This window comes from Coprinopsis cinerea (genome assembly GCF_000182895.1).
Source record: "Coprinopsis cinerea okayama7#130 chromosome 13 map unlocalized cont3.13, whole genome shotgun sequence".
Lineage (NCBI taxonomy): Eukaryota > Fungi > Basidiomycota > Agaricomycetes > Agaricales > Psathyrellaceae > Coprinopsis > Coprinopsis cinerea.
Genome location: NW_003307532.1, coordinates 398,994 through 420,296, shown reverse-complemented (window position 1 = coordinate 420,296; position 21,303 = coordinate 398,994). Strand labels below are relative to the sequence as shown.

The 21,303-nt window shown below is 51.1% G+C and overlaps 7 protein-coding genes across 7 annotated transcripts; 3 read left to right on the top strand and 4 right to left on the bottom strand.

Moving 5' to 3' along the window:
- Positions 1-343: 343 nt before the first annotated feature.
- On the top strand, positions 344-2,974 carry CC1G_07957 (exo-beta-1,3-glucanase; the record flags this gene model as incomplete). Its single annotated transcript, XM_001838164.1, has 9 exons — positions 344-805; positions 858-933; positions 986-1,245; positions 1,303-1,421; positions 1,479-1,564; positions 1,621-1,883; positions 1,945-2,156; positions 2,229-2,445; positions 2,498-2,974. The coding sequence occupies 9 exons, from the start codon at positions 344-346 to the stop codon at positions 2,972-2,974; spliced, it is 2,172 nt and encodes a 723-aa protein (XP_001838216.1).
- A 2,461-nt stretch (positions 2,975-5,435) lies between these two features.
- CC1G_07956 (hypothetical protein) lies at positions 5,436-6,105 on the top strand (the record flags this gene model as incomplete). The annotated part of the gene is made up of 4 exons (XM_001838163.2): positions 5,436-5,474; positions 5,507-5,673; positions 5,735-6,005; positions 6,067-6,105. The coding sequence occupies 4 exons, from the start codon at positions 5,436-5,438 to the stop codon at positions 6,103-6,105; spliced, it is 516 nt and encodes a 171-aa protein (XP_001838215.2).
- A 299-nt stretch (positions 6,106-6,404) lies between these two features.
- CC1G_07955 (nuclear pore complex protein) lies at positions 6,405-9,914 on the bottom strand (the record flags this gene model as incomplete). Its single annotated transcript, XM_001838162.2, has 13 exons — positions 6,405-6,422; positions 6,608-6,733; positions 6,838-6,844; positions 7,022-7,201; positions 7,303-7,408; positions 7,474-7,555; positions 7,635-8,015; positions 8,071-8,521; positions 8,576-8,892; positions 8,944-9,053; positions 9,107-9,254; positions 9,304-9,724; positions 9,784-9,914. 13 exons carry the CDS (start codon positions 9,912-9,914, stop codon positions 6,405-6,407), a joined length of 2,478 nt encoding a protein of 825 aa, XP_001838214.2.
- A 674-nt stretch (positions 9,915-10,588) lies between these two features.
- CC1G_07954 (hypothetical protein) lies at positions 10,589-12,213 on the top strand (the record flags this gene model as incomplete). Its single annotated transcript, XM_001838161.2, has 3 exons — positions 10,589-10,653; positions 10,731-11,046; positions 11,120-12,213. The coding sequence occupies 3 exons, from the start codon at positions 10,589-10,591 to the stop codon at positions 11,918-11,920; spliced, it is 1,182 nt and encodes a 393-aa protein (XP_001838213.1). The 3' UTR covers positions 11,921-12,213.
- An 809-nt stretch (positions 12,214-13,022) lies between these two features.
- CC1G_07953 (phospholipase D) lies at positions 13,023-17,058 on the bottom strand (the record flags this gene model as incomplete). Its single annotated transcript, XM_001838160.1, has 25 exons — positions 13,023-13,103; positions 13,182-13,289; positions 13,407-13,654; positions 13,738-13,861; positions 13,930-13,965; positions 14,028-14,091; positions 14,158-14,518; positions 14,573-14,631; positions 14,682-14,830; positions 14,930-14,984; positions 15,037-15,049; positions 15,105-15,146; positions 15,198-15,386; positions 15,453-15,514; positions 15,571-15,584; positions 15,640-15,723; positions 15,776-16,006; positions 16,056-16,091; positions 16,147-16,218; positions 16,274-16,312; positions 16,373-16,501; positions 16,554-16,629; positions 16,681-16,792; positions 16,845-16,862; positions 16,917-17,058. 25 exons carry the CDS (start codon positions 17,056-17,058, stop codon positions 13,023-13,025), a joined length of 2,544 nt encoding a protein of 847 aa, XP_001838212.1.
- A 524-nt stretch (positions 17,059-17,582) lies between these two features.
- On the bottom strand, positions 17,583-18,949 carry CC1G_15777 (hypothetical protein; the record flags this gene model as incomplete). The annotated part of the gene is made up of 7 exons (XM_002910011.1): positions 17,583-17,803; positions 18,049-18,069; positions 18,106-18,144; positions 18,197-18,247; positions 18,432-18,485; positions 18,699-18,737; positions 18,805-18,949. 7 exons carry the CDS (start codon positions 18,947-18,949, stop codon positions 17,583-17,585), a joined length of 570 nt encoding a protein of 189 aa, XP_002910057.1.
- A 335-nt stretch (positions 18,950-19,284) lies between these two features.
- Positions 19,285-21,179, bottom strand: CC1G_07952 (hypothetical protein; the record flags this gene model as incomplete). Its single annotated transcript, XM_001838159.2, has 7 exons — positions 19,285-19,874; positions 19,944-19,958; positions 20,062-20,288; positions 20,328-20,459; positions 20,523-20,601; positions 20,698-20,959; positions 21,106-21,179. The coding sequence occupies 7 exons, from the start codon at positions 21,177-21,179 to the stop codon at positions 19,629-19,631; spliced, it is 1,035 nt and encodes a 344-aa protein (XP_001838211.2). The 3' UTR covers positions 19,285-19,628.
- Between the last annotated feature and the right edge of the window lie 124 nt (positions 21,180-21,303).

The following is a 21,303-nucleotide window of genomic DNA, read 5'->3' as shown; positions in this document are numbered from 1 at the left end:
ACCCTTGGCCATGGAGTCGAAATCCGCCTCGTAGTCTCACCCTGTGGTGAGTGAAGGAAGGAAGGGATGTCGGTGGGTGTGTATGGCAGGTGGACAGCGGTGAGATGCCAAGCCGACCAGGGCGGTGCCAATAGCATCAACAAACGCACTTATTTAGAATGGCAACGAAACGGACGCGGGGTTTCTGCTTCCTTCCTTTTCCCTCTTCCTCTCTCCATTTTCTTTTTTTATCCCAGTCCTTCTCTTCCTCAACAACCCAGTTTTAAAATCTCGTTCGCGCTACTCTAATCATTTATAGGCGACAGACCGCCTGGATCGTGAAACGGCAGCACCCTCTGCCAACATGGACTACCAATATAACAACGCGAACGGGAATGGCGGGGACTACCAGCAAGCAAACTCGTATCAGCCCGACTACCAACAACATGGAGTTCCCTACGCCAATCAATATCCTCCACCATCACCGGTGAGGGGATCGTTCCAAGGCTCTGCAACGAATTCAATGAACGGCCAAACATACGATGAACAGATCCCGCTCAAAGCAGCCAACGAAGGGAGTGGAGGATATCCTTACCCCAGCTCGGCGGCGGCAGGTGCTGGGAGGAAGAAGAAAGGCTGGATATGGCTCGCAGTCATTGCAGCAATCATCGTCATCGCCCTTGCGGTCATCCTGCCCGTCTACTTCACCGTCATCAAGAAGGACGACGCCTCGGATAACTCGGACAGCGACAGCTCGACAGGGACCTCCTCTGCACGACCGTCAGCAAGTGCGTCTGCGTCTCCTGAAACGCCTCAACGCTTGACTGTGGGTTACAATGTCCTGTGCTTCCGACTGAATGCTCACCAGGGTTACACAGCGAGGCGGTGACGGATCGGAGATTACCATGGAGAATGGAACAACCTTCACTTACAGGAATCCTTTCGGTGGTTTCTGTAAGCTTCCTGATTTAGCATCCTTCATTTTCGATCTGACACTTCTTTGCAGGGGTGCAAGACCCAGAGGATCCTTTCAATCTCGACGCTCAATGCAACGACTACACTCCTCCCTTGAACACCACCTGGCGCTGGGGCGTCGACCGCGTCTATGGTGTCAATCTTGGTGGTCTCTTTGTTCTCGAACCATTCATCTCGCCTGAGATCTTCCAACGATATCCCGGGACGGAAGACGAGTACGACCTCACCGCTGCCATGCGTGAGGCCGGTACACTGGATGAAGAGATGGAGGAACACTATAACACCTTCATCGTACGTGTCTCATGTACACCCTCTTCGAGCCAACCTAATTCTGTGACGTTCCGATAGACCGAACAAGATATCGCCGAAATTGCGGGTGCCGGATTGAATTGGCTGCGGGTACCGATAGGTTTCTGGGCAATCGAGACTTACGAGAGCGAGCCTTTCCTTGAGCGAACTTCGTGGAGGTAAGTCTATGATGACCTGTCTTTACAAATTCCCTTTCCCCTGATGGAGCTCGCTAGATACTTCCTTCGTATCGTCGAATGGTGTCGCAAGTACGGATTGAGGATCTACCTCGACCTGCACGCAGCGCCCGGATCTCAAAACGGTCAGTGAAGCCCGCTTGATCGCCCAATTGGGATAGTGATTAACATCGTGATACAGGCCTCAACCACTCTGCTCGACTCCGTTTCCAAAGCTTGCTTCGCAACGACATGGGAATTGCCAACGCAGAGCGAACGATCTACTACCTTCGTGTCTTCGCCCAGTTCATCTCGCAACCTGAGTACCGCAACGTTATCCCCATGCTTGGCCTCGTCAACGAACCAGAGTCGCGTGACACTGGAATGGACACGTTGAAGAGCTGGTACTTGGAAGCCTACAACGTCATCCGCGAAGCCACTGGGTACGGTGAGGGTAATGGACCAGTAAGTATTGATATAGCCGATCTTTGTGGCCTCGCAGATCTGATTCTCATTCCTATCATAGTATCTCGCTGTCGGTGATGGATTCCGATCCGCTTTGGAATGGGAGCCCTTGATGCCTGGCGCTGATAGGTTCATCATGGATATCCACCCCTACGTCGCGTTCGACGAAGGATCCAGGGCAGATCCTTTGGATGTGCCCGCCGCTGACGGTGAGATGGGCGGCGTTTGGCCTACCGTTGCTTGTGAGCGATGGGGAACCTACTTCAACGATACGTAAGTTTATCTTATGCTGTTACATACGTGAGCGGTTCCATGACGCGTGTCACCTTTTGTTTCCGTTTACAGTCGACGAGCTCTTGGCGTTACCGTAGGAGGAGAGTTCTCAGCTGCTGTCAACGACTGTGGCTTCTGGATGCGAGCTGTTGGCATTGATTCTTTCCACCCCCAGTGTGATCTCTACAACGCCTGGGAGGATTGGAGTGAGGACATGGTTCAGGGTCTCTACAACTTTGTCCTTGCCAGTTTCGATGCCATCGGTGATTTCTTCTTCTGGACTTGGAAGGTTGGTAGCATCTCTCCCTCTCACCGATGAACTTTTTCTTACCCAATTTCAGATTGGACCTACCCAAGCAGGCCGTGTCGAAACTCCCATGTGGTCTTACAAGCTCGGTCTCGAAAATGGTTGGATCCCTCGCGACCCCCGCGTCGCACTCGGCAAGTGCGCAGCTCTCGGTGTCGCAATGGCGCCCTTCGACGGTCAATTCCAGCCCCACCAAACGGGTGCCGTCGCGCAGCCCACCATCCCCGCGGACTACGCCGCCACGTACCCCTGGCCTCCTCTCGAGATTGACGGTGCCCAGCTCCCAATTGAGAGCCTGCCGAGGTATACGAGCGTTGGTCCGGCCATTACGCTGCCTGTCCCTACGTATACTGGTGCGCCCGCGGAGATGACGCAGGACGTGGATGGATGGACGAATGATGCTGATACGAGGGGTGCGATTGGGCCTGTTCCTGGGTGCAACTACCCTGATCCTTATGTGGGCACGTACGCTGTGCTGCCTACTGGAGCTGCCTGCGGTGTTGCGGCGTAGAGGAGTTACTGTGGGTGTTGACTAGTTGCCTTCTGGTGCTACATACCCATCTCCTTGCCTCGCTTCGTGCGATTTGTTGGGAGTTGATATGGGGATGCAAAAAGGACTGATTGATAGAGGATTTCGAGGACGTTATTTTGTTTTGCTTTTTTCGTTGGCATGTATGGGGTTCGAGGGTTGCATGTGTTGATGGATATCATATCCTATCATCATCAACCCCGACCCTGGCTCTGCTACTTACCCTGCTGCTTAGTTACACACACACACAGACCGCTGACACTCTTTACTCACATACTTCCACCACACGCCCACTTCCCTTTTCAAATGCTTCTGCTTCTTTTTTCTCGTCACGCTTTGGTGCTCTTAATCTCGGAGTCGTTGGCTACGGGTGATACCCCATCATGTGGTTATTTGTTCCTCGCCTTTGCGTGTGTACATAACATAACATACATACTGCCTGCTACTTTACGTGACGACCTACCCACCTCAAGTACTACTTTATTCGTTACCACGGACCTCTTTTTTTTATACCGGATAGCAACTTCTTTTTTTATTTCGCTTTTTGTTTTTGACTTTATGTCGGACTGTGTATATATATACTCGTATACCTATTACTACTTACCGGACTCTCTTCTTCTCTCCCTCTCCTGCTTGGACTTGTTCTTTGGCTTTTTCGTTGCAAGTTCGTAAAATAATGAATGTGTACTTAGTACTACTAGTAGTTGATTGTGGGCACCTGAAGAATCTTGACCTTGGGAAAGGGGCAGCAAGGTATTGAGGGTCGAGAATCCGAGACGTTGTAGCTACTTGCGGCTCGTTGTGGTTTGCCGTTGCTATATGGGTGATTCACGTATGATTCCGCGTCTTGCATGGTATGTATAGGGAACAGAACGGCGGGGAGGTCGTGGCCACAACGACAGTAGGATAAAGTAATGAGGAGTACCGATTGGTGATCCTCCGCTTCTGAGGGGACTGGAATGTATAAATATATGCCGTCATGTGTGGTTGGACATGAGCTACGTGCCCAACAGACGAAGATGACAACTCGGATAATCCCTGGAGGGTTTTTTCTCTTCAAGTTCAAGTTGCTGCGGCAGGCGGTTGATCCAGCCCGACTCTGAGCCCTGGTGTTCCCCTGGCCTGTCTTTGAGCCACCTAGACTGTCTGCGCAGACCTGGGGAGGTTTTTACAGGTGGTGGACTAGGAATATGGGTTCCGGTCGGAGGTCTTGCCATGTATCAGTGGTGGAATGTACTATCACAGTAGATTTCCCAATCTTCGAAGGATCAAAGACCTGGGGTAACCTCGTGCAATGTGAATCGAGCAAAGATACCGAACTTGTTTTTTCAAGTTCACCTCAAGTGGGAAAGCAAAAGAATTCGCCCTTATGCGCGCTAGTTGTAGATAAACAACCAAGCTCCACTGTCAATGCTTCTGCCAGGCTCAATATATTTAGCTCTTTCCGGGATTGGGTGACATTCAACGGAGCTCAGCGGCCACTGCAGTTGGGTGGCTCCAAGACTCCAACTGGCGGCGGAAGTATCGAGTACCACGCGTCCCTTTGTGTAGGCCCCATTTCGTAGCTTTGGAAATGCTCGCACGTCCAGGCCGCCTAGAGCTTGCCTATAGCGGATATCAAGCCCGTCTCTCGTATTTCCTCCCCTCAATTATCCTCAAAAGCCATCGTTAATACACAATACCATGCGATACTATGCTTTTCATCACGGACAGACTCCCATTACCTTCCATCTGCCCACCATGAAACGCGAAATGCGAAAGGCAGCGAAGATACTGATGATTATCGGGGGCGGGGATAACGAGGTACTTTGTTCCTGAGGGGATCATTTCGGGTCCGCGTCCGCCAACCGTCGAGATTAGATGAAGGTTATCACCGGAGACATTCAAGGATGTTCTGGTGTTTTTTGCGAACGATGCGCTGTTAGCATTTAATTGTAATTCACAAACCGCGAGGTCTCAAATTTGATACTTTGGGAGGGCTAGGATCTGTATCCCACGGAGACACCCCCACATGAGTGCTAGATACAAGTATACGGAAGATTCATGCGAGACCAGACAGGATGAAACACGAAATGCGCAAAGAACGAGCAGAGCCTCCTGAGATCATTATCAGTTTTTGATGGCTTGTGACGATCATCATCCAGGCCATTCGTCCTTGCGCAGACTTCTCAGCATCCTCTCATCTTCGATCAGTCGAGATAACCAAAGAGGACACTCAAGTGCCACAAAAGGAAAGCGACGATCGACACTCTTCGTCAAGTCGCGGTGAAGCCCATCGCACGCAGGGACAACAAGGTGTTCGAGTAGAGGGAGGGCCAAGGGATCTCGAACGTGTCCTTTCGTCCACAGGTGCCAAGTCTAGTTGTCGAAAAACGTATAAATAGGGATCCGACATCGCTGTAGTTTCCTCAGTTCCCCAACTACCTCTCAATCCAAAGTCAAGATGAAGGCGAGTGGTGTCTCTTGCCGATGCTCTCTACACGTTCGCTGACGATTCTCCTCGCCTCCCTACAGCTCTCCACCGTCGTCGTCTGTGCTCTTGCTGCTGTCGCTGCCGCTTCTCCCGCCCTCGAGACCAGGCAGTCGTACACCAAATGCACCAAGATCACCCAGGCGCAGGCCGAGGCTAGGTTGAAGGAGAACGACATCACCTGGTCGTCCTCTGGCAACTGCAAGGACAAGTAAGCCATGCACCTCTCCTTTCTCCAAGCTGGACGGTCAATCGCTCACGATCTATTTTAGGACCAAGTCCAACTGCACCTCCCTCCAGGACATCTGCAACCACACCATCAGCGGTGTCATCGCCTTGAAGAAGAGCGTCGGCAGGTCGTTGACCATTACCGGCGGTACCGAGACCGGCCACGCCAGCGGCACCTACTCGCATGGTGCTGGATACAAGGTCGACCTCCGAAAGTTCAAGGAACTCGACGAGTACATCACGAAGAACTTCAAGGAGATTTCCAAGCGAGACTCGTACAGCCGATATCAGTCCCCCAGTGGGAACGAGTTCGTCGTAAGTACTCTCTGTTACCCAGTTGCCTTCAGGCCAGTTACCTGACATTAATGTGTTTTAGGATGAGAAAACCCACTGGGATATCACCTTCTTCTACTAAGCTGTCCGCTTCGGCTACCGTTCCAATAGTTACCTCCAATTTGTGTTGAATGTTTATATTATAAACTGGCTTCATATAAGAATGTATTGACTGTCCAACAACGCCAAGTTCGAAGAGGGGCTGACGGGGTGGAGAGCTGGCGGGGTGGAGAAAGCAGATGAGTTCCTCCTAGCCGACCTACCTCCACCGCACGTTTCGGTAGGCTACCTACCACGCAGACACCTATTGATGCCACATGTCGCAGGTTTTCTGAGCCGACCCTACTACTAAGTGTATGATTCACTCTCGGTTAACCGCCTCTAGATTCCAGGTTTGTCCTACTCAGACGCCTTGGCAAAGATTATTATTTGGACAAGATGAGCTTCGTGGCGAAGGATCTCCAGCGCCAACCTTTATGTAACTGGGGAGTATGGGAGCCGCTTAGCGAAACCACCCAACTCTTATGAGTGCCACTGCCATGCCCGGCGCTCCACAATTGTCTTTCAATCGCCTTCAAACTCACACCAATTGACTTGGCTTTTGAGCCTTGCACAGGCAAAGACCAGTGGCTAGAGTTTCGGTCCGTAAGCTGATCAAGGCACACCGGAGGATTCGTCACAGTCTTTCCTTGAACTCGAATGTCGAGTCCCTGTGGCAAAAGACCTTAGATCCCAATACAGTCTCCTGTTCGGTATTCATATCTTCAAAAACTCACTCTTGCAAGTTATACATGGCATTCGTACAAGTACTTACTACCAGCCTTTCGACAATTTCAGAAATTAACTCCAATCATCGAATAGATTGCAAAAGGAGGAGGAAAAATCGCCGCAACAAAAAGTCGCATGACCAGCCTGCATAGTACATCCTCTCATACTTGGCTACCAGTAAAACTGTCCCTCCTCGACGCCTCCACACCCACACTCCATCAACCCCTCACATAGACGAAACACTCCTAAAGGGATCCGAACCCCCCTTCTCCAACGCTCCAATAAACGCCCTCCTTACCGCACCTAAATACTCTCCCAACCTCCTTCCATCCTCATTAACAAAGTCTTCGTGCAACTTGTACCGCGAGTCCGCGACGATATTGGCTAGTTGCAGAGCGCGTTTGAGGTTACTGGTGAAAGGTCAAAAAGCAAAATGGGTAGGTGGGTAGGGCAGGGAGTTAGCAAAAGCCAGAGCAAAGGGATGGTATGCATGCATGATATAGATACGCACTCTGGGAAATAGTGTCGTGATTCGAAGAGGAGGAAGTGGAGCCGGATGATGAGTTCTGGGATGTAGATTTGGCGGATTCGAATGAGCTCGCGGGTTCTTCGGTCGGCTGGAAAAGAATTAGTGGTCAATGAAAACTGTCTTTTAACCTCTATAAATGATCAAGGGACTCACCTCCATAGTGTTCCGTCTCAACGACCAACCACTCGGTAGTAAGCAGCTGCACAATCTGGTCGTACACCGTATCGATGAGATTCTACAACACAAAAGCGCATGATCAGTCATCAGTTCATCCACAATCCAAATTTCCCAAAAACCACAGCACCAACACTCACCCTATACTCATTAACCCACACCCCCTTCGCATCCTTACTCATCCCAGGCAAATCCCGACTCTGACACTCCACAACCCGTCCAACACTCTCCCAAATAACAAAAAACTGCCTATAATGCAAATATTCGGTCGCCCTATCCTCCGGCTCACTGATATCAGCCAACTCGGCCGGCAGCAAATCCAATAAAGATTGTGCAACCTGCACGCGGCCCATGCCGAGCAGGTAGCGGAGGATGACGTTGGTTTGCTCGAGCGCGACGGGGTAGGTCGTGTCGGAGAAGGTCGTCCATTCGATTGAGCGGAGGAGGAAGAGTTCCGGGTCGGTGGCGGTCGGTTGGAGCGCGATGATGGAGGGGAGTTTGCCGCGGGGTTCGGGGAGGAGCTGGGAGGGGCCGGAGGGTTAGTCGTTGAATGTAGTTGAGATAGGGAGTAGATACCTCGAATGCACGCTCGATGGTTCGTTCGGCGGTGACGATCGCCACGCGGTCCATATCCAATCCATGATCCCTCGCACGCGTGAGCGCCAGTCTCCGCTCGCCAATATCCGCCGTAAGCGCCAACGAGACCAAGAACAACGCGTACCGCTCCACAGCATTATCACCCAACGCACCAGCGTACATCGCGATCAACTCCCTCTGCCCCGCTTCTTCCAAAACCTGGAGGTAGGACTCCAGAATAGTCTGAGTCGCCAACGGCGGTGTCGGGATATCGATCAGTTGGAGGAAAAGACAGAAGTGAGCGAAGAATCGGCATAGTTGGGCGTATTCGAAGGTGTGTTTGGGGAATTGTTCTTCGGCTAGCCCGCCTGCGAATGAATTGAGTAGGGCGTCTGTCCTGTCGAGGATGATATGTAGTTGGGAGAAGTGGTATGCGTGTTCTGCGCCTGGACTAATCATCGAGAGATTAGTCGACGCCAATCTATCAAGGATTGAATGAACTCACCCTTCAACAACAGCAACATCCTTCAAAGTTTCCAAACTCTCTACAACCTCCCTCTCCCAATCCTCTTGCTCCTTCTCCAACTCGGCTCGAGAAATATCTCGGACGCCTCTCTCTACAGCTTCAACTCCATCTTCACTCTCCCAGAAACTCCCACCTATCCTTCCCAATTCCAAGCTGGCTTTTTCTTCGCAGATGATGCTGGTTTGGACCCAGAGGTGGTCTTCCCAGGTTTTACAGGCTGCTTTGAGGATGGTGGCGGTTGCTGGAGAGGGAGCGAGGGCGGCGTAGAGGATGCGTTCTTGGTCTGAGAGTGAGGTCTACGCGGTAGTTAGGACTGGTAAAAAGAGTAGAGGGAGAGTAGGCGTTACATTCAGAGCTGCGTGGGTGCAGGTGTCTTTCCATAGTTTGCGACGCTTGTTGCCAGACCAGACTTCTTCCTCGTCTTCCACCATCGCGTCGTCTTCTTTTGGTTCCAGTGCTATTTTTGAATATTAGTGTCATCACTCAGAAACTGACAGAGGAAGGACGTACAAATGGCGGGCCACCGGAATAACTGGGCTCCCAGAATACTTGCAGCGCGCCATGGTTGATGGGCTTTCCGACAAATGTCTACTGCTTCGTCAAGTCGGCCTGCACGTACGCAGCAGTACAAAGCTTGAAGGAGACTCCGTTCATAGCTCTACCAAAGCGATTTCAGTCTTAACCTCAACAGAGTACAAGCAACTCACGGCATCATCCGCAGCCAAACTCCTCCCCTCCTCCCTATTCGGCGCATCAGGATCCAACTCCTTCACCAGCCCATCGCGATACGTGTTCGTCGTCCTCAAGCCCTGCAGCACATTATGTTTTGTAAACTTCCAATAGCCAGTGTTCGCTTCTGGGTGGGGCGGATTCGGTGCGGTATCTTGGAGCCATTCTCTGACGACGACGAGTTCGGAAAGGAGGGGCGAGGAGTCCATGATGGCTTGCGCCAATGTCGAAGGTGGCGTATACGGATTTTGAGCAACCAAGTCGCGCGCTGAAGTCGTCGGGAGAGGTTCGATCTTTCGAGGCGGCATGACCAGTTGTAAGAGACCCCATGTGTTAGCTTCTAATCGCAGTAACTCGATGTCTTCCTGTGGGGCTCGGGTTTCTTCAAAGTCTGTAATCCTATGAACGAACCGGGTTTGTTTAGAGTTTGAATATGGTGAAAGAGAGTTAGAGCTCACTGGTCTTGACAGATTTGGCGTAACCGAGGTGCAAAGCCGTTGTCTTTGTCCAGTAGCGCGTCCAAGTCGTCCTTCACCGACTGACTGGCTGCCAGGACCTCTGCAAAGGCGCTATACAATGCCTCCGCCATTGTTGGTGTTGAATTTCGTCGCCTGGGTCGTTAAAATCGTTTTGAGTGGCCTTTCAAGATCCTAAATATTCCAGCCAGATAAGGGACCACTTCCAGCGCTTAAATGAATCTGGAATATAGCTGGAGCGTCGTCGACGGCGGAGAAGAAGACAAGCGTTGTTCACCGCGCTCGCGCTCAGCGTGCAATGACGCCACGTGATCTCGAACCCGGTAACTCAATAAGTTGCCGTTCGTCTGCCAGCGTCCTGCTGGTTCCCTTCCGACCACCACCACCATACACCACAATGCTCAATTTCCTATAGATCAACAAAATGACAACTGGTATATCAAGCCCAACAAGCCTCAGTTTCCAACTGCCAGATCTCCTCTCCCAAATCAACTCGTTCACCTTCCGGACGAACAAGCACATACGAAGGGCCACCGATTGCTCAGAGGACTGGATCCTCGGTTTGCCGTCTTCTACAGAACCTCACTCACCCTCATTACAACTCACAGACGATGAGAAGGAATTACTGCCCAAAGGACGATACGGTCTTCTAGCCGGTTTAGCCTGCCCTACATGCGATTTCCCGCAACTACTCTTACTGACAGACTTTCTTTCTCTCGCCTTTATCGCGCATAACCGGGTGTTGGAGGGGAGAGCACCTGACGAGTGGCTACAGAAAGCGTCGAGTATGACGAAGGTGAAAGATGGCGGCGATCCATTCGAGATACTGGACATCCATCCGCTGTTTACCAGGTAAACAATTCAAATTCAAGTCGAGCTGGTCCGAGAACCCTAGGAATCGACCCATGCTCATTGCTGCCACTCCCCAGCATCGTACCAAGACTGAAACGAAACCTGGGCTTGTTACCTCCATCGCAACAAACGCTATGGGTGAAGAAATTCGCGCGTTCAGTGCACGCTTTCGTCGCTGCACAATCCCAAATCCGGGATAACCTTAGGGAGAATAGGGTGCCGTCCCTACAAGAGTACCTCATCTCGCGCCGAGAAGCGTATGCCTCTTCCATGTTCTGGGACCTCGTCGAACTACTCGACATCTCCCCCCGTCCGAACGGGCGTAACCCTAACGAACACCTCAAGCTTAAACGGCTGACACAATGTGCAGTGGATGCTGTCGCTTGGGCTATCGTACGTCGGTCTCTCTTTCTTTGCATCTTTATTTCGTGCATGTTCGATTGACTTGTTACGATTGGCACGACAGGACGTATTCGCATACGCAGCCCCGTCCAGATGCAACACCTACAACCTCATCTCCCTCCTCACCTCCCACAAGAACCTCTCCGTCCAAGGCGCGATGAACTACGCAGGCGGTATGGTCCGCGAAACACTCGAAGAGTTTCATCGTCTCGAACGGGAACTTGTTCCACTCACCAAACCTGACTCCGATGGTCCTTCGTCGCACTCTCACCCACCTGCCACGACCACAAGCAGCAGTACTGTCTCCCCCTCCCCCTCTTCGTCTGGTAGCAGTAATAACAGCCGTAGATCCTCGGGGTGGGGTAGATGGCTCTGGTCCATCCCCGCCAGCCTCGTCGGCGACACCGGCACGAGTACTAGCAGCAGCAGCAGTACTGCTAAACCCACAAGCACGGGTAGACCCTACCTCTTAGGTATTGACCCTTCCTCTCGAGACGGGTGGTTCCTAGGTTTCGACACCGACTCCAGCCTCAACTCTACCGCCACCACGCCAATCAGCGACGACGACGGTTCCTCCAGCACCTTCGATAACGCCTCCTTAAACCACTCCTCCTCCTCCTCCTTAGACCACTCTTCTTCCTCCTCCTCCGACCATACCTCCCCCAGCCTACCCTCCCCCACCTCCCCCACCCCATTCGACAACCCAGACACCGACCTCCTCACCACCACCAAAAACCTCTCCCGCTACATCCTATCTCTCAAAGACTACATCGTGGGTAGCATCCACTGGGGCTACGAGACTGAACTCTACTTCGGAACAAAGGGGGACGAGATTAGGTCGTTTGGGTGGGTGTTTCTTAGTTGAGGTGTGGAGTACGGGTGTTTCTTTGTTGAGTTGAGTTGTGGGTGTTTATCAGCTGCATGCTGATTGCTGAGGGAGTGTGCACGGTTTTGGAGTTGAGAGACTCGAGGCCGAGTATTGGGTTGCGGAGGGACTGGGAAGAAAAACGCTTACTTGCATATATATCCATACCTATATCTTGGGACGACTCTAAATCTGTATATCCTCAAATCGAGCAGACCGCCTTCCTCTCTCTTGAACTTACGTTTTGAGCTCGTCGGGCGCGACTAGTAATAGTACAAATATTGCGTTTTTCCAATCGCTGAAAGGCATCCATCTCATTGGAAGCCGCCGGTGACAATGGTCTGATTGAAAATAAAAACAAGTTTGAACTTGACCAAGTTGGTCCCCGACGTCAAGAGCGAGGTGGCACCCCGAGCGCCACGGAGGAGGCGCACTTTGATGGCGCATCACTTCCCGACTCCGCACCTCCCGCCTCTGCGCCTGTTGAGCACTTCAGCGCAGCGACATAAGCACCTCCTATGTTATCCTGAACCACGATGTACAGAGCAGCACCTTACAAACCAGGAACACACCCCTGACAATCCTCCACTAAATTGACAATCTTTCGAACATCACCGAAAAGACATAGAAACCAACATTTCATTTACTGCAACCCTTCATTAACGACAGCCACAACCAAGCAAAAGTAGGCACTATTAAAGCATTCATTAACAACACAAATCGATCCAACAAAAAAGGTCATTAACTAGCATAACACATCACAAATTCGTACGCGTACAACATAAAAAAAAGGGGGTGAGTAGACGTAGACACTACAAAACTTTCGAACTCGGAAATTACATTCAAATCTCGATTCTTCTTCGGAAACGCGGTGGAACGGGGACTAGGATGAAGGTCAACGGGATACCTCCATACACATCCCATTCCAACACGCCGTCCTTTAATCCAAGCACCCGGGACGAGGGAACTTCGATAATGTACACAAATCCGGAAATCAGGTCACTTGGGCGGCCTCGGTCGTCAAGTCACAACATATCCCAATCATCATCTCCTTCAGACACATTAAACTCGCACTCGGAGCGAGCGGCCTTCGCGACGGCGCTTAGATATAGATGGGCAAAGTAGGGAGGAGACCAGCCCATTCCGGTCCGGTATGGAAGTCCTTCTGGTCCATGAGGAAATCCTACATTGTAACACATACCGCATCAGCAAACCAAGCCGACAACTTTATGAATTGAAAGAAACTAATGAAATAACTCACCAAAGGAGCTTCAACGAGCGCGCCCTTGACTTGATTAAGCCGTTGCTTCATCTTGTTAAGGTCCGTACCAGGAACAACATGTCCAGTCTTAACCTTTGGCACATATTTCTAACAACAAAACGACACCATCAAGTCAGCAAAAATGCCAAAACTCCACGACTTTCCAAAGGCCCAAACAACTCTCGAAAGAGTAAAATGAACGTTGAACGAAACGAATCGGCTCACCTCATACGCAGCCCAATCACGAACCAAGTTCGTAGGCACAGGCCGGAAGAACTCTGAGAACGCCTCGCGGTTCTTGCGCGCAGTCTCCATCCAGAGGAGCATCGTCTCGCGCGAGATGGGGTCAGCCACCAACCTATCCTCCTCGAGGTGCGTCTCGTCCTCGTTGGGGATAGGCGCGGGGCGCATGAAGGAAGTGACCTTGGGGTAGCGCTTGTTGCATTCCTGAGGCTCGATGAGGCCGAGGTGCTCTAGAGGGTAAATGACGAATGTGGTGTTAATAAACCCTCATCCGGATAGATAGAAAGAATAGGGTAGAAGAGGCAAGACGTACCCCTGTACAACTTGCGTCGAAGCGTAGCGGCAAACCTGGACACTTTGTAAGGCTGCCCATCCATGGTAGAGTCGATCATATCGTCATCTTCGACCACCAAACAAATCTCCGAATCACCATCGCCCTATTCAATAGAAAACGCGCTCAGTCAGTCATCCTATCCCCGTCCAATACAAAAAGGGGCATTCTTACCTTCTGGCTACGGTCGTTGATGTTCGCAGAACCGATCTAGTAATAATCCGCGTTAGTACACCTGAAACAAAGGATAGAAACAAGGAAGGGCTACTGACAATGACACGACGGTCATCCACGATCATAAGCTTGGAGTGGATATACAACATCTCCGATACATATCTGTTAAGCACCCCAAAACTGTTAGAGGCGCCAAAGCTCCATTGCGAAGAGGGAACCACAGCTTACGCGTTCAACTCTTCCTCTTCAGTCCCATGCCATGGCTCATCAAGAAGCGAGGTACCCGCTTCCAACAAATGGCTCGACACCGAATCAGCAACATCAGTATCCCTGCGAAGGTTCTCCGCTCCCTTCTCAAACCTCGTCACGATCTCATCGGCAGCCTCGTCAGTCTCGGGGACAGCAACCTCCACGGTGTTCTTTTCAGTCTTTTCGGTTTGGATGAGACCTTCATCGGTGAGATGGGACTTGGCGACCGTGACCGTCTTTTGGTTGGTGTAGTAGTCTCCGGAGATCCACTTGCGCGCGATGGCGACTTGGGCTTGCTCGAAGGAGACACCAGAGTTTTCTTCGATGGCCTTGATGAAACCTAGTCATGACAAATCAGCACCCAGATGACCAAAGCGGAGGGATAGAATCTCACCAGCTGGGGCATTGATCCTGTCGTAAGAGCGCAGGTGATAGAATCGAATGTAGTCCATTCTATCCAACAGGATGAGTATCATTGCATATGTGGCAAAAGGGTGACTCACGGCTCATATCCAGCAGCACGGATAGCCTCATAGATACTGTCACCGCCGCGGTTGATACTTCTGTATTGAGCAGCCATGATGTATCCAATAGAGGCTTCACCCTTGAGTTCACCAGCGAATCCAGGAACTTCAGGGATGGCAACGATGACCTAGGCACGTCGACGTCAGCGCAGTCCAGCGAGATACGGGGTAGACCGACGTGCCTTGAACTTCCTTCCTTCCCTGGCAGCTCGGAGGATTCGCTCTACAAGAGCCTTTCCGATCAAGTTCGTAATGAGAGTTCCAGGCTTGGTAGCAGTGATACTGGAAAGCTGTTGTCAACGATTTCCCTCAGATGTCCAAGAATGCAGCTCACAAGAATTGGTTCTCTGGTAGAGACGTTCCAGGTCAGTACGTGTCTTGAGGCCCCAACAATTCACATACCAATGTAAATGTAATGCTCAGCCTCTTCGATGAGCTTGATATCTTAACGCAAAGTCAGGCATATGACGGTTCGCAGAAGCGAAAGACACTCACAGGCATCCTGAACACTATGCTCGACAAGATACCCATGCGACCAATCCGCGACGCTTCGAACCACCTGCACGCGGCAATTGCCATTCTGGGTTTGAGGGTAGTGGTGGTGTTCGTCGCCGGTATGTTGCCCGTGCCATCGCTGCTTGTACTTGCGCCCGATCTTCTTCCACTCTTCCAAATGAGGGTGACCTGTGATGGATTGCAACGGCCGGTCAATCGAGGCAACTCCAAGAATAGATGAATTGATTGACTTACGTGCTGCCGGCTCCTCAGGGGCGTGTTCCGGTTCGTGAGGCAAGGCGAGCCACAAGAAACGCCTATCGAGAAAGCGGTATAGGTCCCACTCGGAATCAGGTTCGCAAACGAGACTTACTCATCATCTGCGTACTGTTTCAGGGTTATTGAGCATGTAGCAGCATAGACCAGAGCATTCAACCCTCACCTTGCGCTTCTTGATCTCGTTCCATCGTTCGACGAAGTGCTGAGAAATATCCAAGACGGCTGGGCCAACAAGGGTCATGTGAACCTACACCACTATCAGCATCTGCCATAACATGACGTCCCGAGTAGTAACCTACATCGTGCCAAGGCATACGGGGACTGTCGAGAGGGGACAGGGCATTGCTGGCGTAGTTCTTGACCTCTTGGAAGTCCATGATCCGAGCATTGTTGTAGTCTTGTCCGGGGAAGAGGGTAAGGTCGAACTCGGTGGGGTGAACGTCTGCGAGAGGGTGGTTGTGGGTATCCCAGCGCCCAAAGCACAGATCGAGACCGCCCACTGCGGCAAAGTGGTTATCCACAACAACAACCTGTTGAATGAGGTTAGGCGGATTGAACCCGTTGAGCAAGGAAGCGAACTGGCTTTTTCGTGATGAGACCAGATTGCAACGGCGTCTGGGAGGCGAATTCAATGAGCTTGTTGATTGAAACGCAAAGGATGCAAGGATACTTTACCCTTAGAGCCAATGTGGTCAGGGTGGCGCATAACAGCAATGTTGGGGTGTAAACTATTGAGGTAGTTCTGCATATGAAATGTTGAGCATGCAAGGCTCGGGGGCTGATGTGGATACACTCACCTTGGTGTGCTTAGAGCCCAAACTCATCGTTTGAGTAACCTAAACGCATGGCATTGCGTTAGAAAACGGCAGAGACATCGAGAGGAGTGTCGAATGAACCTCTTTGTAAACGACGATATGAATCTTGACGCCTTGTTCGGCCTTCCTGAGAAGGAGACGGTCCAAACGCCATTCAGGGAAGTAAGCCGGGGGTCGACGCAGGTACAACTCGGGAGTGAGCCACCAATCCTGTTGCGTCCCAGTGAGTACACCATTGAGCATTGATTCGAATGGATCGTACCAAAATGAAGATGGCCTCTTTGGCGTTGTCAATCATCTCTGAAATCGCCCACATGTAATCGTGACCGTCGATGTGCCTATAGGGTCTTCAGTCGCGTCCTGGCCTTCGAGGGACTGTGGCAGCGCACCATTTGCACGTATTGTTCGAGCGCTCGGGCGCGAAACTGGTGAATCGATGTCCCGCCCTGATTTCTGCTCGCAGCGCGTCTTGCGCCTGTTCGTGTGGTTCGTCATGGCGACCTGTTCGCTGCGTTTGAATCGAGAACTATGCGGGATCCTTTGCGGAACATACGGTTTGGGTTCAAGATACCTAAACCAACACTATTCAGAATCCCTTAGCACAGTTCAGTGAGATGATGCGCACCGATAACGTTTTGGCGACCGTGGTCAATGACCTTAGCGGTCTTCTTGACGGCCTCAGTCAAAAAACTAATATGAGCCGGAGCGCCCTCAGGAGCTGAGGGCATCTCCTTGAGTTCTTTGAGCTTTTGCTTGAAGAAGGACATGGTGATTGAAAGGAAACCGATAAGAGGCAAACAAAGCCTCGTAAGACTGTCTTATAAGAATGCTGCGTCGGTCTCCGACGACGGCCACCTCCTTGGTATTCCCTTCAGCCCTTGGCAACGGATCAGCATCAATACCGATTGAGGGGTCGTCCAGCCCCTGTCATCGCCTTTCTCGGCGATGGTCACTACGTAGGGCGACTCACTTTGGTTCTGAACAGTAACGGAAGACGCGAGAAAAGATCTAAAGGCCTCTTGTCGTTGTCTAAGACAGTGGCTACGAGGAGAGGTGGTTTGCGGGGTAGTGTCCAGATTCAATCATTCAGCCGTGTGAAATCAACAAGAACTTCTTCACGCGTCATTGGTGATTCGTGACCCCTATCTCATGAACCTACCGCTAAGCGCCCATTTAAATGATAGCCTTTCCATTACCCTATTGGTGTACTGTATTGAGAAGTTACAGCAGCACAGGCGCCCAAAGTAATGTCTCCTCCTTGAAGTCCATGTACCCCCTACTCTTCCACTGATTATCGAATTTTCAAATGGTTAATGGGGCCGAGCAAGGCCGGGCTCTGATAGGCTTGGAAATCGGTTTGTGATTTCTTCCAATCCCTTGCGGTCATGCCAACTGATGCTCGGCCCTCGGCTGCACTGGAACCATGGCTGGCCCGCCATACCCTGTCCTGCGCAGCACTCGACCACTGCCCATTGTCAGCGCTCAGTGCCCCAAACCAGCGCGCCATATCCGCTTCGCTGGTTGGAGACGAACAGGTCGGACGTATTAGTACGACCTTTTAAGCAACACAGGTTACCGCGGCTTCGTTATTCCCGAAGGCAATACTTGATGCCCTTTGATTTGAGCAGAACGGCCTCACTTTTCGTTGAATACTTGAATGTTCTTTACAGTGACCAATATCCTACCCTATGCTTGCTCAATTGATGTTCACGGTTACAAGATTTTACACCTTTTCGGCGTCTGGAGTCGAAACCTACCAGCCCGAGTCGGGAGCACGTCTGATCAAAGAACGCGATAAGTCTTCGACAAGGCACCGGTAGCATCTATCCGAGCTTTCTCAGCTTCCTCGAGGACTATCCGTACGGAAGCTTTGAGCCGAAATCTCGTGAGTAACATGTTACTCACGATCTACAACCTTGGGCAATGGCACTCCCATGATCTTCCCCTTCATCTCAGCTAGGCGTCGATGTGTAGTGAGAATTCGATCTCAGAACCCAACCTTCAGATGGAATGTATATCTCCAGTACTACGACTAGTAGAAATCATTGGCCGAGCAGGGACTTACCATGGTTGGGACGGACCTGTTGTTAGTGGGGGTCATATAAGGGCGCCAATGTCACTGGTACTGGTACAGAGCCACTTGCATTGATACCCACTTTTTCTAGATGGTACGAGTCGGTTCTGATGAAAGACTCTATTCGCAACACATAGGTGTAAGGGTGAGCCCTACCCACAGACACATATATGATACACATCTTGCCCCTCAACTTGTACATTCTCCGCCCACGCTCTCACATTCCTACAGACGTGTTCCTGCGCATTTTGGACGTCGATCGTGAGCGTTTCCTAGTCTTCTGTTCCATGTAGAAGACTAAGTTTCCAATGTGCCACCAACATTCGCACTCACTGAAGAACATGTGTCCGACTCTTATTAGTTTATTCCTCACTGCCAACTGGATATCTCTCCACTTCGTCACTTCAGGAAGTTCTGAAGGACCGGCAAGGCCACCCACCCCACGGGCAACAGGCGCTCCTCTCCCGATTGCAATTGACCGTCCCCCGACTCGGAAGTCGAGAGGTCACGTAAGAATACGCGGTAGTCCCTAACTCCTCGACAGTCGCGAGGATGATACTACGGGAGGGCTCGAGCACCGACATTTTTGGTTATCGATAACAAGACATTCTGTTAATTATGGCCTTCGCGAAACGCCCATTAGAACAACTTGCATAACGCCGGAGAAAGAGTGGAGGCCCCTATTCCTTTCAGGGGTTTAGCTATACATAGTACCACACCGTCGCGCTGGCGCTCAGATCAACACAATCGAGTGATACAAGTCCCGTTCGGCAGGCCCACAACAAACGCCCATCATCCTGAGGCCAGTCTACCTCCGCACCCCAGCCTGAGATTAGATCGAAAACAAGGCGCCTCGAGGCCCTGTTCTCGATACACACACTGATAGAAGACAAGTTAAACGAAAGCCCACAACGTATTCTGCATCGAGTCCCACCTTCGTGGGACGCACGAAGTCTAATACAGGGCCTAATGTACACATCGAAGGGTCGAAAAACTACAGTTACACACAAAGACTAAAACCGAAGTGCAGATACGAGGGAAAAGAAGAGAGATAGTAAGTAGTGGTGGGTATTGTAAACGAGCGAGGAAAGTCCGCTGTGGGCGGAGCGAGATTCTAGTAAATGATGAAGCTTCGAAGGGGAGATCCTTGACCAACAAATATACTAATACATACACAACCCATCGGGCCATTACAAGTCCTTCGGAGGGTGGAATGGCGACACTGGAAGCTTGAGCGCCAGGGCACACACATACACACAGTCTTCACTTCCACTCAGTCACCACCGATTTCCCGGTTCCATCAGAACCAGCAGAACGGATTTTGGAAGCGCCTTCTTCCAGATCATCGTCCTGATGTCGGAAAGTGCTGGTCTGAACATGAATCTGGTGCAAGGGGACACCACCTCGATTGGTGGCCACGATGTTGCTGCGTGACGCTGTGGCTGACGCTGAACTCGACTGCCTCGATTCCCGATCAACACTCGTGATAATCAGGTTGAACGTGATGCCCTACACCGTCATATGTCAGAAATGAAATGAACTCCGAGTACAAGCAGGCAATTTCTCGAAAACACTCACGATAATTTGAACGACCTTCAGACGCCGGAAGAGAAGAGAAGCAAGCAGAAATACGTCAGCCCTGAATACACCAAAAAGATCCCGAAAGAACGAGGGATGAAGCTTCCTTTTCACTCACCGCGTTCGACACGCCATATTGTCCATTATGCCCCGCCATGTACAACGCGAACAGGATGAGAATCGACGTGGTGTACATGAGCCCCGACTCGATCAGGACCACCAGTACCTTCGATAATGCGCTGTCGCTGAAGTCATATGCGCTCATACGGCGTTTCACTCGAGCATGAATCCGCCATATTCTGTGCACGATCAAGCCTGTTTTCAGGAAGGGTGTTGAATAAGCCCCTGTACGGAGTTACCAAGGGAAATAGAGAAGACACGAACCAGTGGTAAGTGAATTCATCGCGAGAGTAAGACATAACATGCTCGTGATGAACGGGATCAAGCTTTTCGCGTTCAACAAGGCGCCCTCTGTATCAAGCGTGGCCTCGACATAGATGGTGATCGCACCGCACACTGCAGATGAACAAAGATGTCAGCCATTAAAGCAACATGGTATCCCTTGATTTAAACACGCACCTGTGCAGCCAATCCACAGCAATGTCGGGAAGGCGATCACCAGCCACCTTCGATTATAGATGATCCAGCACCGATAGAGCTGAGAACGAGAACCGCAAAAACATTAAGTCCCCAATTCATCCCTCCAGACTACAGACTACACGTTCACAAGAACAAGGGAAAGAAGCAAACTCACCAGAATACTATCCCCCACGAACGTTTGCGCGACATAACACGCCATCTTCATGACATTAATCCAGTTCGAGGTGTCCTCAAACATCGCGATCACATACTCCGAATTGGGTGCACCAACGAACGCGTCCAGGTTATGGCGCAGGTGAAACGCGACGTCCAAGGTGGCGAATACAAACATGAGCAGCGCCGCTACTATCATTTTGTAATGAAGGTTGTGCCATGGCTTGAACCCCCCTTCGATCCACACGAGCGCCTTCATACAACTAAAGAAGGTGACGAGGTAGATACCTGACCAATGTCCCGGTATTGCCTTGCGTCAATGGGGGGATGAGGATTTAAAGGGTCAAACACGTACTATACGTAAATACGTCAGTTTCATTGTACACAAGAGGAATAGGAGACGACGCACCCGAAGAACACACTCTCCATAAACACCCCTACGATCTGCGCCGCATCAATTGGAAAGGCCTCATTGACCGACATCGTGGCCAGGGTCCATAGGGCAACACAAGAAAAATATTGGCGCTAAAGGCTCGGTAGTACGAAATAGCGAGGAGGGGACGCAGAGAGGAACCAGAGGGCTTGGGGCAGGGGAACCCTTAAAAAA